The sequence below is a fragment of the Myodes glareolus genome, chromosome 9 (assembly GCF_982192425.1).
Source record: "Myodes glareolus chromosome 9, mMyoGla1.1, whole genome shotgun sequence".
In the NCBI taxonomy this organism is placed as follows: Eukaryota; Metazoa; Chordata; class Mammalia; order Rodentia; family Cricetidae; genus Myodes; species Myodes glareolus.
The window spans coordinates 21,879,505-21,904,598 of record NC_142034.1 but is presented as its reverse complement, the minus strand read 5'-3'; the positions used below and the strand labels follow the sequence as shown (position 1 = coordinate 21,904,598).

The 25,094-nt window shown below is 48.6% G+C and overlaps 1 protein-coding gene across 2 annotated transcripts in view; it reads right to left on the bottom strand.

Moving 5' to 3' along the window:
- Nucleotides 1-260: 260 nt before the first annotated feature.
- Nucleotides 261-25,094, bottom strand: part of LOC125410920 (signal transducer and activator of transcription 5B) — a 68,797-nt gene continuing 43,963 nt past the window's right edge. For both annotated transcript variants that reach the window (XM_087909978.1, XM_087909979.1), the window contains exons 3-19: nt 23,482-23,638; nt 21,545-21,634; nt 20,620-20,794; nt 18,709-18,839; nt 18,337-18,488; nt 17,796-17,951; nt 17,224-17,403; nt 16,727-16,814; nt 16,528-16,650; nt 14,879-14,971; nt 10,726-10,932; nt 9,043-9,137; nt 8,732-8,862; nt 7,557-7,727; nt 3,537-3,588; nt 3,180-3,284; nt 261-2,712 (exon numbers count right to left, since the gene is read on the bottom strand). In XM_087909978.1, coding sequence (XP_087766104.1) covers nt 2,586-2,712; nt 3,180-3,284; nt 3,537-3,588; nt 7,557-7,727; nt 8,732-8,862; nt 9,043-9,137; nt 10,726-10,932; nt 14,879-14,971; nt 16,528-16,650; nt 16,727-16,814; nt 17,224-17,403; nt 17,796-17,951; nt 18,337-18,488; nt 18,709-18,839; nt 20,620-20,794; nt 21,545-21,634; nt 23,482-23,638 — 2,233 coding nt within the window. In that variant the 3' untranslated portion in view covers nt 261-2,585. The remainder of the gene's footprint in view (nt 2,713-3,179; nt 3,285-3,536; nt 3,589-7,556; nt 7,728-8,731; nt 8,863-9,042; nt 9,138-10,725; nt 10,933-14,878; nt 14,972-16,527; nt 16,651-16,726; nt 16,815-17,223; nt 17,404-17,795; nt 17,952-18,336; nt 18,489-18,708; nt 18,840-20,619; nt 20,795-21,544; nt 21,635-23,481; nt 23,639-25,094) is intronic.

Here is a 25,094-nt window from a genome sequence, read left to right as displayed (position 1 = left end):
ACATATTCAATTAGGGCTGGCTGCCAATCAGGAAGAGTGTGCGGAGGGTCTGAGATGGCTATCGGCCCAGTGTCCCACACATTTCCCAGCAGAACGGTGAGCGACTCCCCTGTCTGCCATCAAAGCCCCATGACATGTCATCTCAGGCGGCCGACTCCCCCACTAGTTCCCCTTCTTAGGGTCACGCTGAGAATCAAAAACCTTTTCCTGTTAAAGACGCCCTCCCTTGTCACGTGATGGAAAGTAAACAGGACTCAATATTGCCCTTCAGAAGACGCCTTTATTGTAACATAAAATACACAATTTTGTGGCTGCCCCAATTTATACACAATACTTTTTGGTGGCTATATACTAATCTGCCTGGACACTAAAATATGTATCTGAAATACAATGTTAAAAAGAAAAATTATAAAAGAGCATTTTCATTGTAAGAGACAGCCACTTTGAATCTCCTTCCACCCCTACAAAGCCCCACACATGCCACACTCCAAGCTGAGACCTTTCTGGACTCACCTGTGTGTCTGTGAGCAGGCAAGAGGTGGGCGGAAACCTGCCCTTGCCAGGTCTCTGTGTGCAGGAGTGGGGCAAAGGGAGAGCCCAGCATGCAGACAGGGAACACAGCTTCCAGTTAAAAGCCTCTCCCACCTCCAGGCACAGCCCCAGGAAAAGCCAGGGGAGCGAAGCAACTGTGCAAGAAGTCTTGCTTTTTGGCACCTTCTTCTCCAAACCAACTTGAGAGTAAGCATGGAACCTTCCAGGGGTTCCAGGCTGCTCTGCTACTCCCACGCCCCGGGGCCATGTCCACTATAAGTCTAGAAGTGTGTCAAGTCCACACCCGTGTGAGGGTTACAGGGACAAACAGGCCATGTGACAGGCGGGGGAGCGTCCCTTAGGCCTGGAGTCCTCCAGCAGCTCCAGCTTCCTCCTGAGGGGCAGGGAGGGGCCTCACACCTCCTCCATCCCCAGCGAGCACCTGAGGCAAGAGGCTACCACCAGGCATAGAAAAATCAGTGTACAAAACCAAGCCAAGGCAAGCAGCAGCTTTTAAAAAGTCTTCTTCCAATAAATAATGTACGACACAGGAGTATTTTCCTTAGCAGTAAAACACTGATAAATTCAGAAGTTATTTTTGTAAAAAAAATATGTTTATTTACTTGCATGTATAAAAATAAGGTTTTGGGGTCCTCCTCTCCTGGGTGTGGCTCTGCCCTTGTTTGGAGAGGAGGCCAAGGAGGGCTTTGCAGGCCTGGGTGGTAACTGTCTCTGCTTGCCTCTCTCCCTGCCTGCCCACTGCAGTCCCTTCCTTCCTTCTGGTGACTCTGCAGAGGAGGCTGGAAGAAAACCACCGCGGAGGCTTTGGTTCTGTTTCTACAGCTTACCAAACGTCCTAGCACACCTGCTGACTGCGTTTCCCTAACTCCCAACAGCACCCAGCACCCTAAAGGGGTGGCTGCCTGCTTGGCAGGCTGCCCCAGGTGCAGGTCACAATTCCTACCCCCTACTCCTCAGGACACCACGTGACACTGAAGGGAAAAGAGGTGACCTGGGTACAGAGGACCCAGGACTTGATACCGGAAGAGAGAAACTTGATGTCAAATTAGGGTGCAAATGGGGAAAACATAAAAAGACCTGGTTTAGAGACAAAAACACCACTGGACATTTGCCGAAAGCCATTATCAACAAGCTTCTAGAAAAGCCTTGGGTGACGCAGGTGCGGCCTTGCCACAACACAGTGGGGAGGGTGGCACAGAGGGGCTATGCCCAGTGTCTGGAGCCAGGACTGCGCACACCACCCACCCCACGCTGGCAGAGCACGGGGCACCTGTAAGCTCCGAGCAGGGTGGCCCTCCTTCCTTTCCACTATTGTTAAACATATCCACATGAGTACACACACAGAAGCTGAGGGGCAACTCTAGAAACAGAGAGATCGAGGAAGCAGAGGACAAGGAGCCAACGCTAAGATGGGTTAAGTGGTGGAAACAGCCACCACCCATCCAGAAACCTGTGCCACCCTTGCCCCAGCACTCTTTATGCAGCTTCCCGTTCCATCCATTGTGCAAAGGGGGCGGGGGATGTGTGAGGCACCGGCTTTCTTCCTCAAGAAACAGTCATCTCCATCTCAGAAGACAGGTGCAGACGGGGACAGCTTGCTTGGACTATGGACTGCCTGGCAGAGGGACGAAGGCTCCCCAGAGAGGAGGTGCTTTTTCCTCTCTTTGTCCTTCTCTTACTTGAACAGTCACGTGTCAAAGTTCAGCCACCCTTAAGACACATGGCCGGGTTCCAGGGTTCAGGGAACCGGCTCCTTTTCCCACAAGGTAAAAACAAGCCTGGCCCCTGCCCTGGTAACTGCGGCTTAGACTGGACAGCAAGGGATGGGAAAAACACAACGTGCAAACTCACACACTCACACTCACGCACGCTCCCTTCACTGGTGCCACTATGCACAGAAATACTAACGTCACAACTAGTATTAACACTTCACATTATGAGTATTGTTTCCAAAGAGAAGCGATTCATGGAATTAAAACATCCACGAGAAGTTCCTCCAAGAGGACGATGAAGCTGCAGGAGGCGAGGTCTGGTCATGACTGCGCATGAGGGATCCACTGACTGTCCATGGGCCGGCCCAAGAGTTCCTCCACGCGCCGAGCCACGTCCATTGTGTCTTCCAGATCAAAGTCCCCATCGGTGTCGAGGACAGGGTCGGGGCTTCAGAGGGAAAGACAGATGAAGGGAGGACCAAAGGTTATCAGAGGTCATCTGAAACCCCACAAGCCATCAGGGGAGAGATCTGGGCTGTCCCTTCCTCCTAGGCCCTCATTGGAGAGACCCCCTGATACAGTAAGAGGCCTCTGCTGGCTAGGTCTGCAGAGACCCAGTTCTCAGTACCCATCCTAGCTGCCTGCATCCAAACTCCACCTCCACCCAGTCCTTAAACAGAGTGGCAAATCTCCATCTTCAGAGAAGACAGGCAGATGCATTGCTCATGGCCACTGATGCTATCAGGAGGAATCTCCCCCTCCCACAGGCCATGGTCTGGGCCTAGGCTGTATGAGGTCAGATCCAGAGAATCTTCAAACCCCCCCCCCCCCCCCCCGCTCTTCCTGGCCTTAGGAAGTCCATCCTGAGTCCAATGCCCCAGTACTTCCCCATATGCCCCCAAGAGTGTGACCTACTTCTGTGAGTACATATTGTAGTGAGCTTGGGGGCACACTACTGGGGAGGGAGCCTGGTCCATGTAGGTGGCGCCACTCCCTGCGTCTGTAGATGCATTAGCAAACCTGTAGAAGGAAGCAGAACACAGTCTCAGGGACATGGACTAGAGGAGGAATTGAGGACATCTTAGCGTCTTTTTCAGGACATAGGAGGTTAGACCCCAGGGGCTTGGTCACAGTGCAATGGAACTTGGTTCCTTCTCAAAAGCTGAACTGGGTTTACCAGGGGGATTAGGGATGCTGGACTCAGCAGCAGAGAGTGATGCATGCTGGGGGAAGAGGTACCAGGAGAACAGAGCTGGGCCCTGGACAACTTACTCAGGGACCACTTGCTTGATCTGCGGCTTCACGTATCCGTCGGCTGCTTTTGCTGCCGGGGAGAAGAGCAATGTAAACCGGAGTCCCGGAGACACCTCCCTCAAGAACCCATCTTTTCTTGGATTGGGACAGAGCCACCTAATCTTAACTCAGGACATGACATGGCATGTAACATTTCTGTCTGCTGGGAGGCCTGCAGCACTAAACCCACAAATCAGTCGCCTTCCAGGTCGGTTGGTGTGATCCACACAGAGAAGACAGACACTTCCATGAGCATCTAGTCAACTGCTAGTGCTAAATATTTGTGAAAGTAAGGGTTTTTTTGTTTTGTTTTTGTTTTTGTTTTTCCTTTTGTGACAGGATCTCACTATGAAGGTTAGGCTGGTGGGGAACTCCCCATGTAGTTGAGGCTGGCTTCAAACTCAGAGATCTGCCTGCCTCTACCTTAGGAGTCTGTGACTATGTCTGACTCTGTCTGATCCTAGGGCATCACTCACACTAGGCATAAACTCCACCACTAGGCTGTGTCCCCCGCCCTGTTTCACTCTTGGTTTTGAAACAGCGTCTCACTAAATTGAACATGATGGCTTTGAACTCACTCTCTGCCCCAAGCAGGTGCTATGCTTTGGGTCCTCCTGCCTCAGCCTCCCAACTGAGATTATATGCCTGGGCCTACAGGCCTGATCGAAAAAGAAAAGCTTTAGAAATTCACAGTCGGGGCCTGGAGAGATGGCTCAGTGCTTAAGAGCACCGAGAGGACCCGGGTTCACTTCCCAGCACCCACATTGTGGCTCACAACTGTCTGTAACTCCAAGATCTGACACTCTCACACAGACTACATGCAGACAAAACACCAATGCACATAAAATAAAAACAAGTAAAATAAATAAAATTCGTAGTTGGAACTGGCAAGATAGCTCAGTGGGTAAAGGCTCTTGTCACCAAGCTTGATAACCCAAGTTCCATCTCCGGGACCCACACTGCAGAAGGAGAATGCTGACTCCTGTAGACTGCCCTGACTTCCACATTTGCACCATGGCATAGGTGTGCATCACACACAACACACAGAGGCAAAAGGCAGATAGATTGGACTTATATGAATAAAGGATTACCCATTTTCTTATGTGTATATATTCATGTTCATGTGTGTTCATATGAATGTGCATACGTGTGAGAATGGGTGTGCGCCCGAGCACGCTGGGGACAGAGGACACCTCGGGCATCTTTCCTCAGGCACCACTCACCCACCTTTTTTTTTTTTAAATTTTGAGACAGGGTGTCTCTTTGGCCTGGAACCCAATGAGTAGGTTAGGCTGGCTGGCCAACAAGCCTCAGGGATCCACCTGTCTCTGCCTCCTCCATCCCAGGATTACAAACGTGTGTCACACTGCTTGGCGTCTTTTTTTTTTTTTTTTTTTTTTTTTTTTTTTTTTTTTTAGCGTGGGCTCTAGATATCAAGCTCACAGCAAGTACTCTACTGACTGAATGATCTCCTCAGCCTCAGGTAAGTCTATTTTCTTTGTAAAACTGTAACCTCAAGAAGAAACTAAGGAAGGAATACAAACTTTACAAATGGTGGCTGAAGAATCAAGGTTCAGGAACTAAGGTAAGCTGAAACCTTGGCTTGGCATCACACCCCAGCCATGTGACCTTTGGCGAATTATTTTATTTCTCCATGCCTCAGTTTCCTTTTATGTACAACAGGAGTAACAGTCACACCTCACAGAACTTGCTCAAGGATTTAAATGAGATACCTTGGTGGTCTGAATAAGAATGCCCCTCCCAATAGGCTCATATATTTGAATGCTTAGTCACCTGGAACTGTTTGATAGAATTTGAAGGATTAAGAGGTGTGGTGGTTTGAATAAAAATGGCCCCCATAGGCTCACAGGGAGCAGCAGTGTTAGGAGGTGTCCTTGTTGGAGGAACTGTCACTGGTGGAGGGCTTTGAGGTCTCGGACGTTCTGGTGAGGTCCAGTGTGGCAGTCTCTTCCTGCTGCCTGAGGATCCAGATGTAGAACTCTCGGCTCCTTCTCCAGCACCATCTGCCTGTGGGCTGCCATGCCTCACCACGATGATAATGGACTAAACATCTGAACTGTGAGCCACCCAATTAAATACTTTCCTGTATAAGAGTTGCCGTGGATACGGTGTCTCTTCACAGCAATAGAAACCCTTAGACAGGAGGCGTGGGCTTTGAGGTTTCAAAATTCCATGCCAGGTCCAGTCTCTCTCTGCCCGCAGATCAGGATATAGCTCTCAGCTACTGCTCTAGGGCCAGGCATGCCGCTATGCTCCTTGCCATGATGTCAATGGACTAAGCCCCTGACACTGTAAGCAAGCCCCTAGTTCAGCAAATGCTAGCTGCTGCTACTATGTATTATTCTGAAGTTATCATCGTATGTAAAGGTTACTTAGAATCAGAGAAATACACAGAAGACTTATAAGATAGTTTCTGTTTGTCTGGTTTTTGTTTTGAGACAGGGATTCTTTGTATAACCTTGGTTGTCCTGAACTCACCCTGTAGACCAGGCTGGGCTCAAATTCATGGGGATCCACCTGCCTCTGCCTCCCGAGTGCTGGGATTAAAAGTGTGCACCACCACTGCCTATCTATAAGGTATGATTTTTATGCTAGCCAGACTGGCAGACATGAAGTTGATGGCTAACCTGTGGTTGGCAAGAGGACAGGGAAGCAGATGTCTGGCAGTTATCTATGGGGAAAGGGAAATTGGCCTTTTGAAAGCAGTTTTGGAAAGGTGAGTCTAAAAGCTTAAATGCATATGCCCCTTTATCTAATTCTGCTTAGGAATTTATCCTAAGGAAATAACTGAGCAAGACACTTGTGCTAGGTTATCTCAGTATCAGTCATAAGTGAAAATGAAATAAATGAGAATTGTAATTACCTATCCTTGAATACAGTACAGAGTCTATGTAATGGAATCCTGTGCAATCGTGAAGATGACACGGCATGGATGCATTACTGACCTGTAACTCTTCATCCCCCACCCTCTTCCCTCCTAGAGACAGGGTTTCTCTGTGTAGCCCTGGCTGTCCTGGAACTCATTCTGTAGACCAGGCTGGCCTCAAACTCACAGAGATCTGCCTGGCTCTGCCTCCTGCATGCTGGGATTGAAGGAGTGCACCACCACCACCAGCTCTGACCTGTAACTCAATGCGTATGTGTGTGCGTGTGTGTGAAATCAGGGCACAAAGGATTATGGCTTGACCTTTCACCCTGGCCTCAGCTCCCACCACCAGCTTCCTGCTTGGCTGGAAACAGTCTCCTTGGCTCTGGGGAGCTTTTTGGCCATCCCAGCTGTACTTGCTCTCTTGGCCTAGGATGTCACTCTCTGTCTTTGCAAAGCCAGCTTTCTTACTTTGTTCAGGTCTGTTCACATGTCACTTCCTCAGAAGCCTCCCCTGACCACGCTAGAAAATTGATGCTCCCCTCCCCGACACTTCTCCATCCCTTCGCTTTTGCTCTCTTGCCATTCAGGGTATCCATTGCTAAGTAAACACACAGCATTGTTGACTCACTTGCTGTTTTCTTTCTCTGACCAGGCTGCAGCCTCCACGTTAGAAGCTCCCAAATTCCCGGGGAAGAACAGAACGCACACCTACAGAATGTTGAAGGATGCCACTGAACTGTCAACAGGGGCTAACTGGCTAATTTCCACGTGTGTGTGATGCCTTTCTTGCTGACAAATCTGTGTTATTTCCTACAATTTTTACAATAATATGGAATATTTTGGCCAGGAGTGGTATTGTGTAACTTTAATCTCTGGCGTCCAGGAGGCAGAGGCATTTTCATTGCCAAAAACTGCATAGGGTTCAGATCTGCCCTGGGTATTTCTTGAACACCAGTGGGGTACTGCTTGGATTTCATTCAGGAAAGAGATTTGCCCACCCGTGTATACACCCACGTACACATATATACACATGTATGTACACACATACTAGCAAAAACTCAAAACCAAAACTAAAGTCAGTACAAAAGCCACCACAGATGGACACTCACCGGTGGCAGGCTCGCATGGGACTGGTGTATAGTACTTAGAATATACTTCATCCTTTGGCCGGTCAGGAAACACGTATATGAGGTAATTCAAGTCCCCCAAGCGGTCAGCCAGGGACCGGATGGAGAAGTCTCTAGTGGTAAAAGGCATCAGATTCCAAAACATTCTTTCCTCTAAATCAATAAACAGAAGAATCACATTCTAACTATGATTTTCGAATGAGAGATTTTAAAATCCACAGACTTAAAATCCAAGCCCCTTATTAAAATCACGCCGATAGAAACGCTCATCCCAAACAGCCACAGGTATAGGCAGGGTCTCTTCAAAGTCTTGGTGCACGAGCAGATGCATATGTCACTTCCCCAGAAATCCAGAGAGCCCAGAGGGCTCAAGAGCAAGTAGAGTCCTCCCTGTCTAAAAGAAACAGCTTTGGGGCTGGACAGACAGCTTAGCAGTTAATAGAGCTTGTTGTTCTTGCAGAGGACTGGGGTTTGACTCTCAGCACCCACATGATGGCTTACAATCATCCATAACTCCACTTCCAGGGGATCCTAAGACCTTTTTTGGCCTCTGGGAACTGCACACGAGGTGAACAGGCAAACATGCAAGCAAAACACCCACATACAAAATAATAAAATAAAGAAAAGTAGCTCTTAAGGACTCCCGTCTTATTCTCTAGGATGCTCACCCACAGTCAAAGAAAGCCTAGGAGCTGGTCAAGCTGGGAGACTCTCTAAACCGCAAAACACAAGCTAGCATGCTACTGTGCTTCGCCGTGAGGGGTTGGACTGAAGAAGGGACATTCCTGGGTGGCAATGTTCGGTGGCAACACCTTCCATTAATTAGGGAATCATGGAGCTATTGTATTATTACTGTTCAGGTGACTGGAACGATGAGCTCCGGCCTGAGTAACAATGAGGCAGACATCTCAAAAGGGAAGTGGCTGCGACTCTGCCCGCTGCCCATTCTGAGCCTCGCTTCAGTATTTCCCATAATAAGATTGCTCACAGGCTGCCTTCCGAGCAGCTGTGTCATGGTTGTGTTAGCAATTCCTGTAATGAGGACTGGCCCCAGCAAACTCTGCTCTCAGTAGGATGGGTTAAAATCATTTTTCGACAAAAGCAGCTAACTTTGGACATAAAGCCAAAGTGTGTCGCCAAAAGGGAGAGGCACTCACGAGAGTCAAACTTCCAGGCAATGGTGATGCCTCCGATTTCAGAATCGCTGAATCTCAGCAGGAAGGTTCCATCTGGCTTGTTGATGAGTAGGTCGTGGGCCTGCTGCTTGTTCACGAAACCCAAGATGGCCCTGGAGCAAAGAAAGAGTCAGAGGGTAACAATGCCAGAGAGAAAACTTGTGTATTCTAGTACTGACTAACAGATGACTGCAGCCCAACTGAGGCAAGAGGATTGCTTGAGCTCAAGACCAACCTTGGCAACATATAATAAAAATAAATATGCGAAATAAGCAATAAATGGGGAGGCTCACCCGTCATTCCAGTGAGGCTTGAGATGTTTTTTTAACACTTCCATCACCCCGTCAAACCACTGCCAGAAAGTATAATTCCGTCCTGGCAAATTCTCCTGGTTGGAGACACAACAGTGAACAGGAAGAAAACGGAGTGAGCGTTGGGAGATCAGTTGCATGGATGACAGAGGCACTTTACAATTTGCTGTAAAGATACTGGCCCTGTATTCTGTAGAAAGATCCTCCACATGGATCCTGCTACGGACTGGCTTGTTCTGAATTAACGTTAAATCTAGACGCCGTCTAGGAAGTATACAAGATTCAGTGGCCTTGGTGTATGTGAACCCACCTTCTGTTACACAGAGCAAGATGGCAAGGAGGGGAACAGGAATCTCGGGGACAAGGCCCAGCTGCTGGAAGCATAAGGCTGAACCCTGAGGACCAACTGTCAGAAGGATAGGACTGAGCTCTGAGGACCCAGCTGCTTAGAGGACAAGACTGAATTCTGGGGACCCTGCTACCAGAAGAAGAAAACTCAACTTTGAATTGGTTTATTGCCTTTGTTCAGATTCTCTGTAAAAATGTGTGAGGAAGAGATGGGGAAGACAGATGTGGCTCTGACTTCCCAGACTGTCAAATCCTGGCTTGTGCTTATAGACAGGCAGCACAGGCTGCCTACAGACATCTCCACTATCAGAGGCGAGCAAACGTCCATACCTGTCTGCCTTTCACCAGCTGGCCTTACAGCCCCAAAGACAGACCGCAGAGGAAAGGGAGAAGCCAAGGGCAAAAATCTCAGTGCTGGTACCAACCCCCCTTCCCCCAGGAACCCTGCTACACCTTCAGCTAGATTTGGTAGACTTGCTTTGGGCCATTTCTGATGTGTGGCCTGTGACAAACACCATCAGCATCCCCTGGGAGATTCTGAGAAATGCACATTTTCCCAGGTCCACCTCAGATCTGCTATGAATCACAGCCAATACTTTAACAAGACGCAGGGTGGGCTCGTAGATCTGACCTGAATTAGATCACATGAAGCCACAGAAATGCTGACATCTCACACACACACACACACACACACACACACACACACACACATTCCCAGTAGTTATCAGCCAAGTACAGTAACCAGGTTCTGTGGGAGGCAGGGGCTTCACCACAGTGGCAAAGACAGGCCACTGAGGCCTCTTCTGATGTGAGTAGCTGTGAGCACAGAACAACTCAAAGACTCAGAAGCCACAACCTCTCTGAAATAAGGGCATCTGAAATTCTGGGGTGAAGACATATGGGGGTGGGGGGTGAAATTTAATCGAAAAATCAAAGATCCTGACACAATCACAGATTTGACAGATGCCAGAGGAAACGGCTCCTCTGTCCATACCCCTTCCAGGGTTGCGGGTCCCCAGAAGCCTGAGCTGGCATTCCACATCTGCTGGGACAGAGCTGGGGAAGGAGCTTGGCTAGTGTTGCTACACCGTTTCCTTCATAAAGGAAGAAATGCATTGACTGCAAGCAAGGTCTGGCTTATACCATGAAAAGGTGTGACTCTGTGTGAGCCCCACTGCCTCTCAAACTATCCATCTGCACAGATGTTTCTATGACTTGGGGTAAAGGTATGAAAAACCGGGGCCCAGGGCAGGGAAACTCCAGCAGGCCAATGTGTGGAAAGATTGGAGTAAGAGCAACTGGCGGCTGGCCGCTCACCCGGTTGAACTGGGACCAGGACACGGACATGCTGTTGTAGTCCTCGAGGTGGCTGCTGCTGCTGTTGAACAGCTTCTGTGCCAGGAACACCAGGTTCTCCTTGGTCAGGCCCCGGTTGCTCTGCACTTCGGCCTTGAATTTCATGTTGAGCGCTTCACACAGCTGCGGCCACAGCACCTTGTCAGGCACGGCAAATGGCACCCTGCCCTGAGAGGGGGAGAAGCCAGCATGAGAGGGCAGCTGCACGACTGCGTCTCCTCAAGCTGCAAAGGAAAGACAGCAATGGCTGGGGAGAATCAGAAAGATCTGTCCTGCCAAACCTGAGCACAGCCAGACTTTCGTGGGATGTCTGGTTCTGAGACACACGAGGTCTACACAGCTAGAGGGCCACCTTGTGTTTGGTGCACTGGTTTGGGAGCTGCTGACCAAGTATGGCCAAGTTGTGGCTCATGGTCTAGATTCACGGGAAGTTTAGATATTGAAAACAGTGGTGGTGGCTCCTGTCTCAGCACCCAGGAGGGGCAGGACCTCAAGGTCATTTTCTGCTTCACAGAGTTTGAGGTCAGCCTGGGCTACATGAGACACCATACGGGGGAGGGGAGGAAGAAGGAAAGAAAGAAGCAGAGCAAGACTGGTTTTCTAAGTGAGCACAGAAGGAATGGGCACATACAACATGCATGGCTGCAAGTGTAACTCTTGCCCTTGACACCTGCCAAGAACTCTAGCTCAAAGTGAAGCAACTTGGCATGGAAGAGTGGAAATTTTCTAGTTGGCAACTTTATTGATAAATAGGTTAGTATACGAACTTTTAATAAATTGCTTCTCATTCCAGCCAGTCAGCTGGTCAACGGGTTACAAAGGTGCAATTAGGCCAGAGGAATGTGGTCTGGTGCTCACATCACACAGCACGTGACTGCAGTTATATGTTTCTAAAAAGTCAGAAGAGGGGACTTTCTCTTTCCCTTTTTTCTTTCTTCCTTCTACCTCCCCTTTCTGAGGGAGTGGGGGTGGAGCATACATGTGGAGGCCAGAGGTCAGCCTCAGGTGACATTCCTCAGAGATTTCTACTTTCTGCTTTTTAATCCATTACTGGGGCTGCAGAGATATAGCTCAAGGGATTAAGAGCACTGACTATTCTTGCAGAGGACCTGGGTTTGATTCCCAGCACCCACATGGCAGCTCACAATCATCTGTAACTCTAATTCCAGAGGACCTGATATCCTCTTCTGGCCTCCATATAGGCACAACATGGTACATGTATGTACACACAGACAAAATATTCATACATATAAAATATAACAACTCAAGCGTCCATACTTACATGGCAAGCATTTTACTAAGCCATATCCCAGTTCCCCTTTTTAGTTTATTTGAGACAGGGTCTCATGCAGCCCAATCTGGTCTTGAATTTGATATTAATATGTAGCTGAGGGTGACCTTGAACCTCTGATCCTTCTGACTCTGTCTCCGGAGTGCTACGATTACAGGAGTGAGTTACCATGCCTGGTTAGGGAACTGCTAATGCCTTTTTATTTCTTTTCTGTTTTTTCCTTTTTTTTCTTTTTAAAAAGATACTATTTTATTTTCAGTTGTGTGTCTCTGTGTGTGTGCATGTACATATGTATGTAGGTGATCATGGAGGTCAAAAGAGTGTTTCAGAGTCTCTAGAGCTGGAGTTAAAGAGGGTTGTGAACCACCTGACATGGGTACTGGGAACTGAACTCTGAATTCTGGTACTCTGCAAGAGCAGCAGCTGTTCTTAACGTGTGAGCTGTCTCTCTAGCCCCTCAGTGTTCTCAGCACAGGAAAATATTCAGGAGATTGTAATGCTATTTACCCCGATTATTACACTACATATGTGTAAATCAAAATGTAACAGTGTATGCCATAAATATGTACAGTGACATTAATGCTTAATGTGACAATTAAGCATTAAAAAGAAATTCTTCCTCTTCCTTTCCTTTTCCTGTTTTTTGAAGGGAGGGTCTTGCTATGTATCCCAGGCGGGCCTGGAGTTCATCATTCCTCCTATCTGGGCCTCCCAGGTGTTGAGAATATAGGGATGCACCACTGCCTGGCGAACTCTTCACCTTCTTCTATGGTTGCTAAATATTCTGCAACAGAGAAGATCAATATTTGCCAAGTCCCATGGCTGGGCATCTATCTATCAGCCTCCCATCCTTAGCTATGACAAACAAGGCCATACTGCTCTTGTTACATAACACACCCATAATATTTGTGCAGAATAAAATCCCAGTAGCATACACATATTTTTTTGTTTTTGTTTCTTGTTTGTTTGTTTTTTGAGACAGTGTTTCTCTGTAGCTTTGGAGCCTGTCCTGGAACTTGCTCTATAGACCCAGGCTGGCCTCGAACTCACAGAGATCCGCCTGTCCCTGCCTCCTGAGTGCTGGGATTACCACCACCTGGCAGAACATATATATTTTATTGTGTGTAGGTGTTCCTGTGTGTGCATGTGCATTCATGTAGAGGCCAGAGGTTGGCAAAGTGTCTTATTTCTCTCACTGAGTCTGGAGCTCAGATATGATAAGGTGAGACTATCTGGCTGAGAGCTATAGAAATCCTCCTGACCCTGCCTGCCAATCAAGGGCAGCCACACTGGTTTTTTACATAGGTTTTAGGAAACATGAACTTAGTTTTTCATGCTTGTGAAACAAGCACTTTTCTGACTGAGCCATACCTCAAATCTTTGTATTCATTTATTATTATTATTTTTTGAGACAAGGTCTCATTATGTAACCTGAATTGCCTGGGACTCATTACCTAGACCAGGCTGGCCTCTGCCTTCCAAGTGCTGAGCTGAGATTAAAGGTGTACCACCATGTCAAGTTTTATGCATTTATTTTTAAATAACTAGCTTTAAGATACCCTAGTCATTAGTTTAGCTAGAAATGGAAAACTTCATATTATTTGGACAAGATACCCTAACAAACTGCAGGGCATGCCAAGGTTACAGAGAGCTCTGTGGACAGCAGGGACAGAAATGAAGCAATCTAACCCAGAAGGTTTATGAAGGCATTGTGCAGCGGCCTTTTTCAAGAGTCTAAACTCCGGGTTTGCAGCACACACAGAGAAGAATCTCATAAAAACCCTGCCTTTGCAATAAAGCATGGTCCTCTAAAGACGACAGCTGGAGAGTCGAGAGTCTCGCATTACACAATGGAGAAGGACAAACTTTGATGTGCCGAATAACACCCATTCTTTTATCGTGCTTCTGTAAATTCTCCTCTTCAGGAGAAATGCAGTACAAATCTCTGCTCGTGGAAATGTTTGAAAATGTTCATCATGGGCTAGGGATATAGCTCAATTGGTAGAGTGTTTGCCTCTCACGAAACTCTGGGTTTTATTCCCAGTACTTCATTAAAAAATGGGGTGTGGTTGGTGAATGTGGGTGATTCCGGCTCAGGAAGAGAGAAGGTCAGGGGTTCTTTGCTGCATAGTGAATTCAACACCAGCCTGGGATACTACATGAGACCCTGTTTCAAGAAAAAAAGAAAGAAGGGGTGAGAGAGAGAGAGAGAAGGGGAAGGGGAGGGAGGCAGTAAGGGAGGGAAGGGAAGACAGAGAGAGCATAAATTCTTGTTAGCATGCTAGTGCAATTCTGTGTTTTGGGGGGTGCTTGAGTCCACAACAATCTGTTCCTCAGACAAAGCACACCATTCTTCATGAGACCTGGGAGGAATCACAGAATATGAGACCTGGGAGGGGTACTGAATGTCATCCTCATTTACTGGCAAATGAGACAAGTCCCCAGCTAAAATAAACTCTAGAAAGGGTCTAGGGGGTCCCCAAACCATCCAGGCTTGCTCTGAGGATTCAAGTATTTGCTATGCATCTCCTGTGTTACTGAGCTTAGCCTTGGGATGGTGCCATGGAGCACAACATAATCTGGGCTGCAGCAGCAGGTATAAGCTGGAAACTGCAGCTCCTCTGAGCCCCTCTAGGCCAAATCAGTTTCCCTTGGTCACTACAGGAGGGGTCTGAGCTTGAATTCAAACTCTGTTTGGACATCAAGTCCTTCCTCATTCCACATTTCCTATTCTGTTTCCTGAGGAAAATGCCCCCCTACCCCGACACAGAGGGAGAGAGAGAGAGAGAACCTGAAGACCCTCAGACCAAGGAACCCACTTACAGGCTCTGCAAAGGCATTGTCCCAGAGGACAGTGGCTGTCGCATTGTTGTCCTGGCTGCCGTGAACAATCACCACCACTGGGAGCGACAAGGTCTGGAAGACAGAGGATTGGACACACCATTGGTCACTTTTGCCCCATCCTTTTCTATCTGGTTTCCTGATCAGCACTGTGCCTTCCTTCAAGTTTCAGTGCTAAACTGAAGACCTGGAATGGTTCTGGCAACAGCTGGGGCCCACGCTTCAAAGGCTAAGCTATTTAATCTATTCATCTATCTCTCTATCTAACTAGCCAGCTGACTAACTTTTCCTCTTTGTACCCTAGGCTAACCTTCAAGTCATTATAGTTCAACTCACAGGCTATACTGCTGCCATGCTCAGCTTTGATTTCAAACTCTTTTTTTTCCTTTAGTTTTTCAAGACAGAATTTCTCTGTGTAGCTCTGGCTGTCCTGGAACTTGCTCTGTAGACAAGGCTGGCCTGGAACTCAGAGAGATGTGTCTGCCTCTGCCACCGCCCAGCTTGATTTCAAACTCTTGATTCTGCCTTAGCCTGCCAAAGGCTAGGATTACAAGTATGTACCACAGTACCTAGCTGGAATTGTAGGTAGTTTATAGATGAAGTTTCTTTGATATTCTGAATGACGGAACAACTTGCAGAGAAAGGGTAAGGAGATATTTCTACACACTTGCAATTCCAGCTCTGGGCACCGAGGCAGGACTTCAAGCTCAAGGCAAGCCTAGGCTACATGGTAAGTTTTAGGCTAGTCTGAGCTACACAGTAAGACCATATTTCAAACAAACAAACAAGAACCCAACCCACTAAACAAGCAAATATACAACTACAACCACGAAAACTCCAACTCTAATCTTATCTTAAATTCACACTGAGTGGTTTCCCGCGATCATTTTCCAGGCATCTTCCTAGCTTTCATAGTTTGCTATTGTTTGAGCCTAAAGTGGGTTTGAGAAAATAACAGCTCTAAGGATAAGGGTCTCTCCATTTCCCACTTATCAACAATAAAAAGGAAGATACTATGAGGTCATAATTCTTTTGGCATATAAATAGCATGCAAAGATATGCTGTATATATACTGCACAAACATACCTTACACACTACATATATACTATATACACACATACTGCCCATATATACCCCATAAACACTGCATACACATACTGCACACAATCTACACACTGCATACACAGATACAATCTCACACACTGAACACGTGGTACACACACTGTATACCCACCCTGTAAACATGTGCGTACATTGTGAACATACACTATATGAAAACACAGTGTATAGGACACTCACACACTGTACACATTGTACACTGTACATACACACACTGCAATATATACTGTGCATATACTGTATACACTATATACACATGTACACACATTGAATACATATATGGTATATACACATCACACAATACTGTATACACATTATATAAACATGCACTATATATATATATATATACACACGGTACACATACTTTGTATACTCACATACTATATACATTTTATACACACTGCACATACATATATGGTCTACAAGCTGTACATATGCATGCATACCGTGTACACACACTACATACAGTGCATACATACTGCACACACACTCACAGGGAGAGAGGGATTTACCTTGACTTGAAAGACCAGTTCATTTCCACCGACGCTAAACTGTGAGTCAAACAGGATTGTGAACTTCTCTTCTGTCACCGACTCTGCGCCACGACGATCGGACCTCTTGATTCGTTTTAGGGACTGCAAAGGAGAAGCAGGAGATGAAGAGGCCTAAGACACCAAGGGACAGTCCACTGTGCCTCTCTCAAGTCCTCACCATGTTCCTGAAGTGGGCGCTGAGGGTGCCCGTGGCCTGGTGGTACTCCATGACGCAGCAGTTGTTCAGAATCTCGCCGCTGTAGTCACTGCAAATCAGATAAAAATAAGCTGCAGACGACATAGGCCCAGAGAGCAAGCTGGAGCCGGGGAACAAAGAGGGCTGCTAGGAGCAGCTGCCAGCGAGAGGAACGAGCTTCTGAAACAAGGCACGGAAGTGACTTTCAGCAACAGGTCCCTGTCTAATGAAATGACACCATCCATCCATCCATTCATCCATTTACCTATCTAATTTATAGATGATATATATATAAAACACATATATAAGATTATATATGTTTACACACACACACACACACACACACACGTCTCCTTGATATTCATTCTCAGGTACAGAAGAGCGAGAGGGAAAACAGGAATGAGACATTAAGGAGAATTTTTATCTTGCATCTCAAGGACTGAGTAGAGTGACAAGAGGGGACACTGAAGCAAACTCACTTGCGGGTGCTCTCGTTCTTGAGCAGGGACTTGGCCTGCTGCTCACTGATGATGGTCGCCTTCACCTGCGGGGGGTTCATGTGCACATTCAGCTTCCCGCCCACCAGCAGGCGCACGGTGGCTGCAAACTTGGTCTGGGTCTTCAGGACCTGAGGAGGTTGCTTCTCAATGATGAAAGTGCTGCAGGGGACACAGGGACCAGACAGTTGACTGGATGCTGGCTCAGGGGAGAGAGCTGGGAGGCCAGCTAGGAGGGGAGGACCTTCCTGTGGGGGCTGCTAGGAATAGGAAGACAGGCAGAGGAGGAGGGGCCTGGCCTCTGTTCCCTGGAGGACATGGGGGTTTGAAGACAGGTGTGAGGGAGGCTGGACCCCACGGTGCTTCCTGCAGTGTCCCCAACACACACTGGGCCAGGACAGTCACAGCAGCAGAGCAACTAGGGCCACAGTGGGTGGGGGAAGGTGGAGCAGGACTGGGGCAGAGCTCTGGGTTTGGACTGCTCCTGGGTCTCAACATGCCCACCCCCAGGACCTGCCGTGTCCCTCTGAGCAGGACCAGGAGGCAGCAGTCACCTGGTGACCAGGGCTGAGATGATGTCTGTGATGGTGGCATTGACCTCGGCTAGCATCTCCTCCACGGGGCCTGGGATGGGCAGCTGCTGGCAGAGGTGCTCAGCCCTGCGGATCTGCTGCCGGTTCTGCCAGATGATCTCGGCTAGCTTCTCACACCTGCAAGGAGCCAGGACCCTCGTAGGGATGGTGACCTCTGCTCCAGCACAGGCCCGGGGAGCAGACCACATGACACTGTTCCCCCAACAAGACCCCCCTCAACCCCCCAAGGTGCTGGCATTGGTCACCACTACACCACTACAGGCACAGAGCCCCACTTTCCAAAAGCAGAGGACACACAGGGGCCCCAACTTGGAACCAGCCAGCTCAGCCCTGTCCATTCCAAGGCACCACTATCCCTTAGGGGAGGTGGCACAGGTCTGAGGAGCCAAGACCATCAGGAGCCCAGACAGCAGGAACCTGCTGCTCGGGCCAACACAGGGACAGAAGGCAGCTGGCACCATTGCCCAAGCCCCTGCCCACCCTGGCCACCTCCCACCCTTACCAGGACTGCAGCACGTCCAGGCTGCCCTCAGGGGGACCCCCGTTCCCGGCCAGCTGCTGCCGCCGCTTCCACTGGATCAGCTCGTCGTCCAGAATGATGGTCTGTTGCTTCCGCAGCAGCTGCAGGGTTTTCTGGTGCTTTTCAGCCAGCTCCTGCGTGAGGACACAGCGGCCTTCTGGCTCCGGGGAAGCAGCCCATACAGCCTGGCCTAGGACCCAGGGCTTGGCCCTGCCCTCTCCACCTGCTCCACCTCATGTGTACCCCAGGAAAGAGGGGATCTGTTCTCATCTTGGCTCTGCGCCCTACCTGGCGCCCTGAATCTCAGGTGACAGAGCTCCCTCCCAGGGGCAGAGGGATGCAGGATGCACTAACCACACGGTACTGCTGCAGTGTCTGTGCCTCCCGCTGCAGCCAGGCCTCCAGGGACACTTGCTTCTGCTGGAGGGCTGTCTCCCGGCTCATGCGCTCCTGGGGGTTCAGCTGGGCCAGCTGGGCAAACTGAGCTGGAGGAGGGGACAGGACACCCACCACCATCATCTCTTGTGTCTGGCAGGAAGTCTGGAGGATCTCCCATGCTCAGGGTCAGACACCCCATGACAGTAAGTCGGTTCCAATTAACCTGGGGTGTCTCATGATGAAGGGGCTCTCTCAGAAGTCAGTCTCTAGCCTCTCTGATCAGGGGTCGAGCAGGCTGGGAACAGGTGCTTGATAGGGAAGCAAGTCCTCGGCAGTGCCTGCCTCCCGTTCACCACACAGAAGGCATCCCATGGGCTATTGTGTACAAGTGGCCCCATGGTTTACCAGCTGCATGAGCTCAGGCCGATTCCTTTCTCTCCTGTGCCCTCGTCCCCCATCTATAAAGGAAGAGCCCTGACAGCAGTTTAATGGGCTGCTGTGAGACTAATGCTCCCATCCTTTTTTTTTTTTTATGTATGCTGGGGATCAAACCCAGGACTTGGTGAATGCTAGGTGAGCACTCTTCCAACTGAGCTACATCCTCACCTTTCAATAGATATGGACAGATCCTGACACAGCAGGGTACAGAGTCACAGAAAGACTGTTTGTCCAGGGTCGGTTACCACTGCTCGCAACCCTTCCTTGTCCCCACTCCATGTTCAGCAAGGACCCCGAGTGCTGGCATTACTGCTTCCTTCTTTGACTCTCGAGCAGCCCAGCATCCTTCCTCGGGTCTTGCTAAGTACACACTGACAGGCCTCATTTAAGTTCCTGATTGGCCTTTGAGAACCATGTCACACTGACCTGGTCCTTGCCCTAGGGACACACAAGCTGGGGCAGACAAAAGCAGCACTAGACAGCTAGAACAAGCCCACAACTATAATTTATGCTGGCCTCAGGGTACAGAGCTACAAGACGTGGTTCTTTCTCAACGACTACAATCTGGAAAGCCTGGGAGTCAGTAAATAATGTCAACATAGTGACATGCTGTGGTCCTCACACATGTCCTTAGGAGACACAGGCAATGGGCTTGGCGGTGTGGGGACAGAAAGTCTTCTGAGGTTCTTACTTTTCAAAGTTGTTCTTAGATTTATTTTATGTGTATGAATGTTTGGTCTACATGTATGTCTGTGTACCATGTGCATGTCTGGTGCTCACAGAGGAACTGGAGTTACAGATGGTTTTGAGACACCAAGTGGATTCTGGGAATCAAACCCTGGTCCTCTGTGACAGCAGCAGTGCACTTAACCACGTGAGCCACCACTCCTGCCCCCTCTGAGAGTCTGAAACACACAGGCAGGCAAAGAAAAGAAAGTGTTAATGCTCCCTATGGGGTCAAGAAGGAGCGCTGGTGAGGCTCCATACCCCTAGCAGAACTCTCAATCTCTGCATGCCCCAGAACAAAGGCTAGGGAACACTGTGCGTAGGGCATACGGGGCACAGGAGGGCCTGAAGAACCGCAGAGAACACTGCATGGTGGGCACCACAAATAGAGCTCCCTCAGTGTTGGGATGGAGGTCAAGGCCGCACACATGCTAGGCAAACACTATTGCTGAGCTACACTCTGAGTCCCTAAATGGGACGCACTGCCCACTGATCACTTTGGCAAGGCTGCATTTATAGAACGCGTACCTCCTCCAAGGCACTATGCCCTCTATATGCTATTTATTAAACTGTAAATGCCTCTTCAAAGAAAACATCTTCTATGGTCACCCCAAACTCCCTGAGTACAGGAAGTCTGAGTGAGACCCTCCCACTCTCCCTGTCAGGGGCCATGTGCTCTCCCTCCCATCCCCAGAGCATCCTGGGCCGTGATGCGGGCCTCACCTTGGATCCGCAGGCTCTCCTGATACTGGATGATGAAGTACTCCTGGGTCTGCTGCAGCTTCTTCAGCTCGTTCTCCGTGTCCTGTGTGATGAGGCGCAGCTCCTCAAACGTCTGGTTGATCTGAAGGTGCTTCTGGGACATGGCGTCAGCAAGACTTCCAGCTGGAGAGCTCCCCTAGGGAAAGATGGGGAGATTTAGGGTGTAAGGTGAAGCTAAGACTGCCAAAATTAAGTCTGAGGTCAGAAGAAATCGCAAATGCCATGTGTGAGAACTGGGGTCGAATGGAGAGACAGGTGACCTGCAAGATACTTGCATGGTGAAACGTGCTTCAGCTTTGGCCCCCACCGGAGCATACAGACATCCATCCTACACGGGATGCTCCTGACTCCTCGAGAGACTAGAACTCCACACGTCCCAGGGTCACCCGGGTCTGATTCCTTTTTCATTCACTGACTCAAGGCCTGACTGTGGCTAAGTTGGACATACGTGGTCTGTGTCTGTTTCAGGACCTTCCGGTGATGAATCGTTTGCTTCCACCGTGCATGAAGCCACACTTCTCAAAGGTATCCTGAAGCCCCTCAGATGAAGTTCTGGGGGAGGCGCTCACAAGGCCTCTGTGGATCTGGTGTGTAAGTGACTAGGAATGGCCCACCCCTTCAGCCGCGGCCCAGAGGGAGTCGAGAAATTTCTCCTAAGGAATTGCACCTGAATGTGAGCATGCTTCAACACAAAAATGATTTCCTTGGGGGTTAAACTATTTTGCACCAGGTTCACCCTGTTTTATGGCCGTATTCTTACTGAATTATAGGCCTAAGATCAGCTCCCTAAAAAGACACGAGTGCATCCTGGGTTAACTCGACTAAGTGGGGTCAAGGGGAATGGATCAAAAAGGGCTCCCCAGCCCCCACACCTATGGGAACTCACATTGTTGGCTTCTCGGACCAGTCTCTGCTCATTGTACAGAATGTGCCGGATACAGCGAACCAGCTCCATGGGGCAGCGGTCGTACGTGTTCTGAAAGAAGACAACAGCAGACATCACTTTGTTCCACTCTGTGCTCTGAGTTAACCTGACTCAGGGCAAGGAGCACTCATGACGGAGATGTGGAGACGGCGGAACCACGGTAGTTGCTGCTCCTCCCATACGGGCAGGAATGAGAAAAAGACATCACGGAAAATGTAATTACAGAGAAAAGGTAAGGCTGTTTTATGTTCTGAATCTTAATGCCTAAAGCACTACAGTGATGTTCTTGGAAATGGGCAAGTTTTTAAAAGGCCTCAGCAGACAAGAGACAGGACACTGAAACTTCCTGTCAGTTATAATCAGAATTACTATCACAGCGAGGGGAAGATGGGTTGCTTCAAGTTTAAGACTAGCATGAACTACAATGGGAGACCCTGTCTCAACAACAAGTCACAAAATTGAAACCGAACCAAACAAAACCTTAAATAGGTATGACAACTAGGTATAATATGTGATCTTGGACGGGGTCCTGGATGGCAGAGTGGAAAATACCCTAATGGACACTTCTGAGCCAGCTGACAAAATGAACCCAGAGTCAGACTATTAAGTCAAACTAAACGAGAATGATAAACACACTAAAGCTGCATGGTGACAATGAAAGAAAAGGTTCATGTTCTTAGAACACACACACTGAAATGCTCAGGGCAAGGGTCATAATGCAATTTACTGTCAATTAAAAATAATGTGTGTGTGTGTGTGTGAGAAAGAGAGAGAGAGAGAGAGAGAGAAAGAGAGAGAGAGAGAGAGAGAGAGGGAGCGGGAAGGAGGGAAATGAAGAGAGACGGATGTGAGAGAGATGGCTAAAGGGCATCAGGTGCCTCTGAGCTCATCTATGTAGGGGGCTCTTTGTACGACTGCTGCAACTTTCTGTAAATTCAAAATTATTTTCAAATAAAAAGTTAAAGGAGGGAGTAAACTCCTGGCTGAGAGCGGCACACCTGGAACCCACACGGGGCTGGAGTGGGACTGATGCAGGAAGAACTCTAGTTGGTGGCCAACTTGAGCTAAACAGCGAGGCATTTTTTTTTAATAAAGATTTTATTTTCTATTTTATTTTAATTTATGTGTATCTGTATGTCGCATGTTGATGGGTGTATGACCTTCTAAAGCCATCAGAAGAAGGTATCTAAGCCCCTGGAACTGGAGTTACAGGTAACTGTGAGTCCCCTGATGTGGGTGCTGAGAACTGAACCCAGTGTGCTGGCTGGTTTTGTGTCCACTTGACACTAGTTAGAGTCATCAAAGAGGAGCAAGCCTCGATTTAGAAAATGCCTCCCTAGGCTTGGGTTGTAGGCAACTTTGTAGGGCATTTTCTTAATTAGTTATTGATGTGGGAGGGCCCAGTCCATTGTGGGTGGGGCCACCCCTGGGCTGGGGTTCCTGGGAGCTATAAGAAAGCAGGCTGAGCAGCCACGGGAAGCAAGTCAGTAGGCAGCATTCTGCCATGGCCTCTGCCTCAGCTCCTGCCTCCAGGTTCCTGCCTTGCTTGAATCCCTGTAAGACTTCCTCCAATGAGGAACAGTGATGTGGAAATGTAAGCCAAAGAGACCCTTTCCTTCCCAAGCTGCTTTTGTTCACCATGTTTCATCACAGCAATAATAACCCTACGACAGGCAGGAAGTGCTCCTAACCACAGAACCAACTCTCCAGCCCCACAGTGAGACTCCTTTTTCAGAAGGTAACGCCATGACCACAAAACCAATCAGAACCGTAAGCAGGGAACACATAATTGTACGGTGCTGGGTTGGAGATCAGAACATACATGTCTACAGAAGATTAAAGGAAGGGAGAAGTCCTCGAAGGGACAGGGCCCAAGTGTTGTCAGCATTTGCACCCACCTGGAGCTGCGTGGCATAGTGCCCCAGCTTGATCTTCAGCAAAAACCCATCTTCCCCCACCTGGTGTTCTGCCTTCTTCTGCAGCTCCTGCACCAGGCCCTCCAGGAGCTGGGTGGCCTTAATGTTCTCCTGTGGATTATCAAGATCTATTGAGTCCCTAGGGGAAAAAAATTACACAATCTGTATACATACATGCACAGGAGCCTGTACACATGCAGTCTCTACATACTACACTTGTTTTCTGGGGCTTCTTTTTTTTTTTCTTTTGGGCCAGCGACTCAAAAGTGTCCTGCCTCAACCTCCCAAGTTCTGGAACTATAGGTGTGATCCTGAAACATGATTTCTTCCTACTATTCACCTGTGTTAAGAAACATGCCAGTACACGTTAGCTAAATGTCTACATTGCTCTACTCTAACGACCTTAGCTGAACTGTGCATTTCTTCCTTTAAAGAAACAAATAAAAAACAACAGCCCCCTTTCTGCTTCCCTTGATTCTAGCATTAACCCATTGCCTCCTAGGAACGAAGGGGAAAGGTTTTTTCTGCACTCTGAAGGGAATAAGGGGTCTGTTAACGTCTGGTTTATAGACCCAGCTCCAGGGTGTTAGGGGCACAAGGTCAAGACCGTTCTGCGTGTCCTTTCCAGCCTCAGCTGCTTCCAGGCCCCTAATTACCACCCTTTGTAAGGAACCCCGGAAAGGAGGCATCAAGGCAGAAGGTGCCTACAAGCATTCACACCCATGAGAAATGTCTGTCATCGCAGCGCACGTGGAGCTCGGAAGCAATGCTAGCGTCCAGCGAAGGTGAGAAAAGCCAGTCCACCGCCTCCTGTCAGGCAGGGCTATTCAACTGGTGACAAGGGCTGGGCTCACTTCCTCCTTATCTTTTTTTTTTTTTTTTTTTTTTTGTCCTTTTAAAATTGTTGTCTACAAGTTAGGCAACAATTGCTACTGGGCAATACTCAAGTGACTTAGCACGCTAAGAAACCAGACAGCCATCACGTTGAAATAGTATCTAATTACTGCTGACCAGGTCTAGAGCCAGGGAAGAGGGCCAGTGGCAGCTAAGAGACGGCCACCCGCAAATCCCTGCAGTTAATGAGTGGCTGATGGCAGACAGAGCTGTGCACGGGTGTCATCAGAGACCACCGTCTGGAGAGGCAGTGACAAAAGCCGGTTTTAGATATGCATGCTCTACGTATTGAATAAGAGGTCGTGAATGAAAGTCTAGAAGGATTGGAGGGACAGCCTTACACTTCTGTTTGGACTGGGAGCCTAGGGTCCAGTCTCTGAGCAGAATTCAGTAGCCTGGCTCTCAATTTGAACTCAACTGCGACCTATAACCTATGACCTATGACAAAAGACTTCATGACTTCAATACGCAGAGGTAGAAACTCTTCATTGATGTCTTTCTTTTCTTTTTTGGTTTTTCAAGACAAGGTTTCTCTGTGTAGCCCTGGCTGTCTTGGAACTCACTCTGTAGACCAGGCTGGCTGTGAACTCATAGAGATCCACCTGCCTCTGCCTCCCGAGTGCTGGGATTAAGGTGTGAGCCACCACCACCTGGAACATATCTTCATTTTCTTATGAAAAACAAAAACTATCTAAAATCCA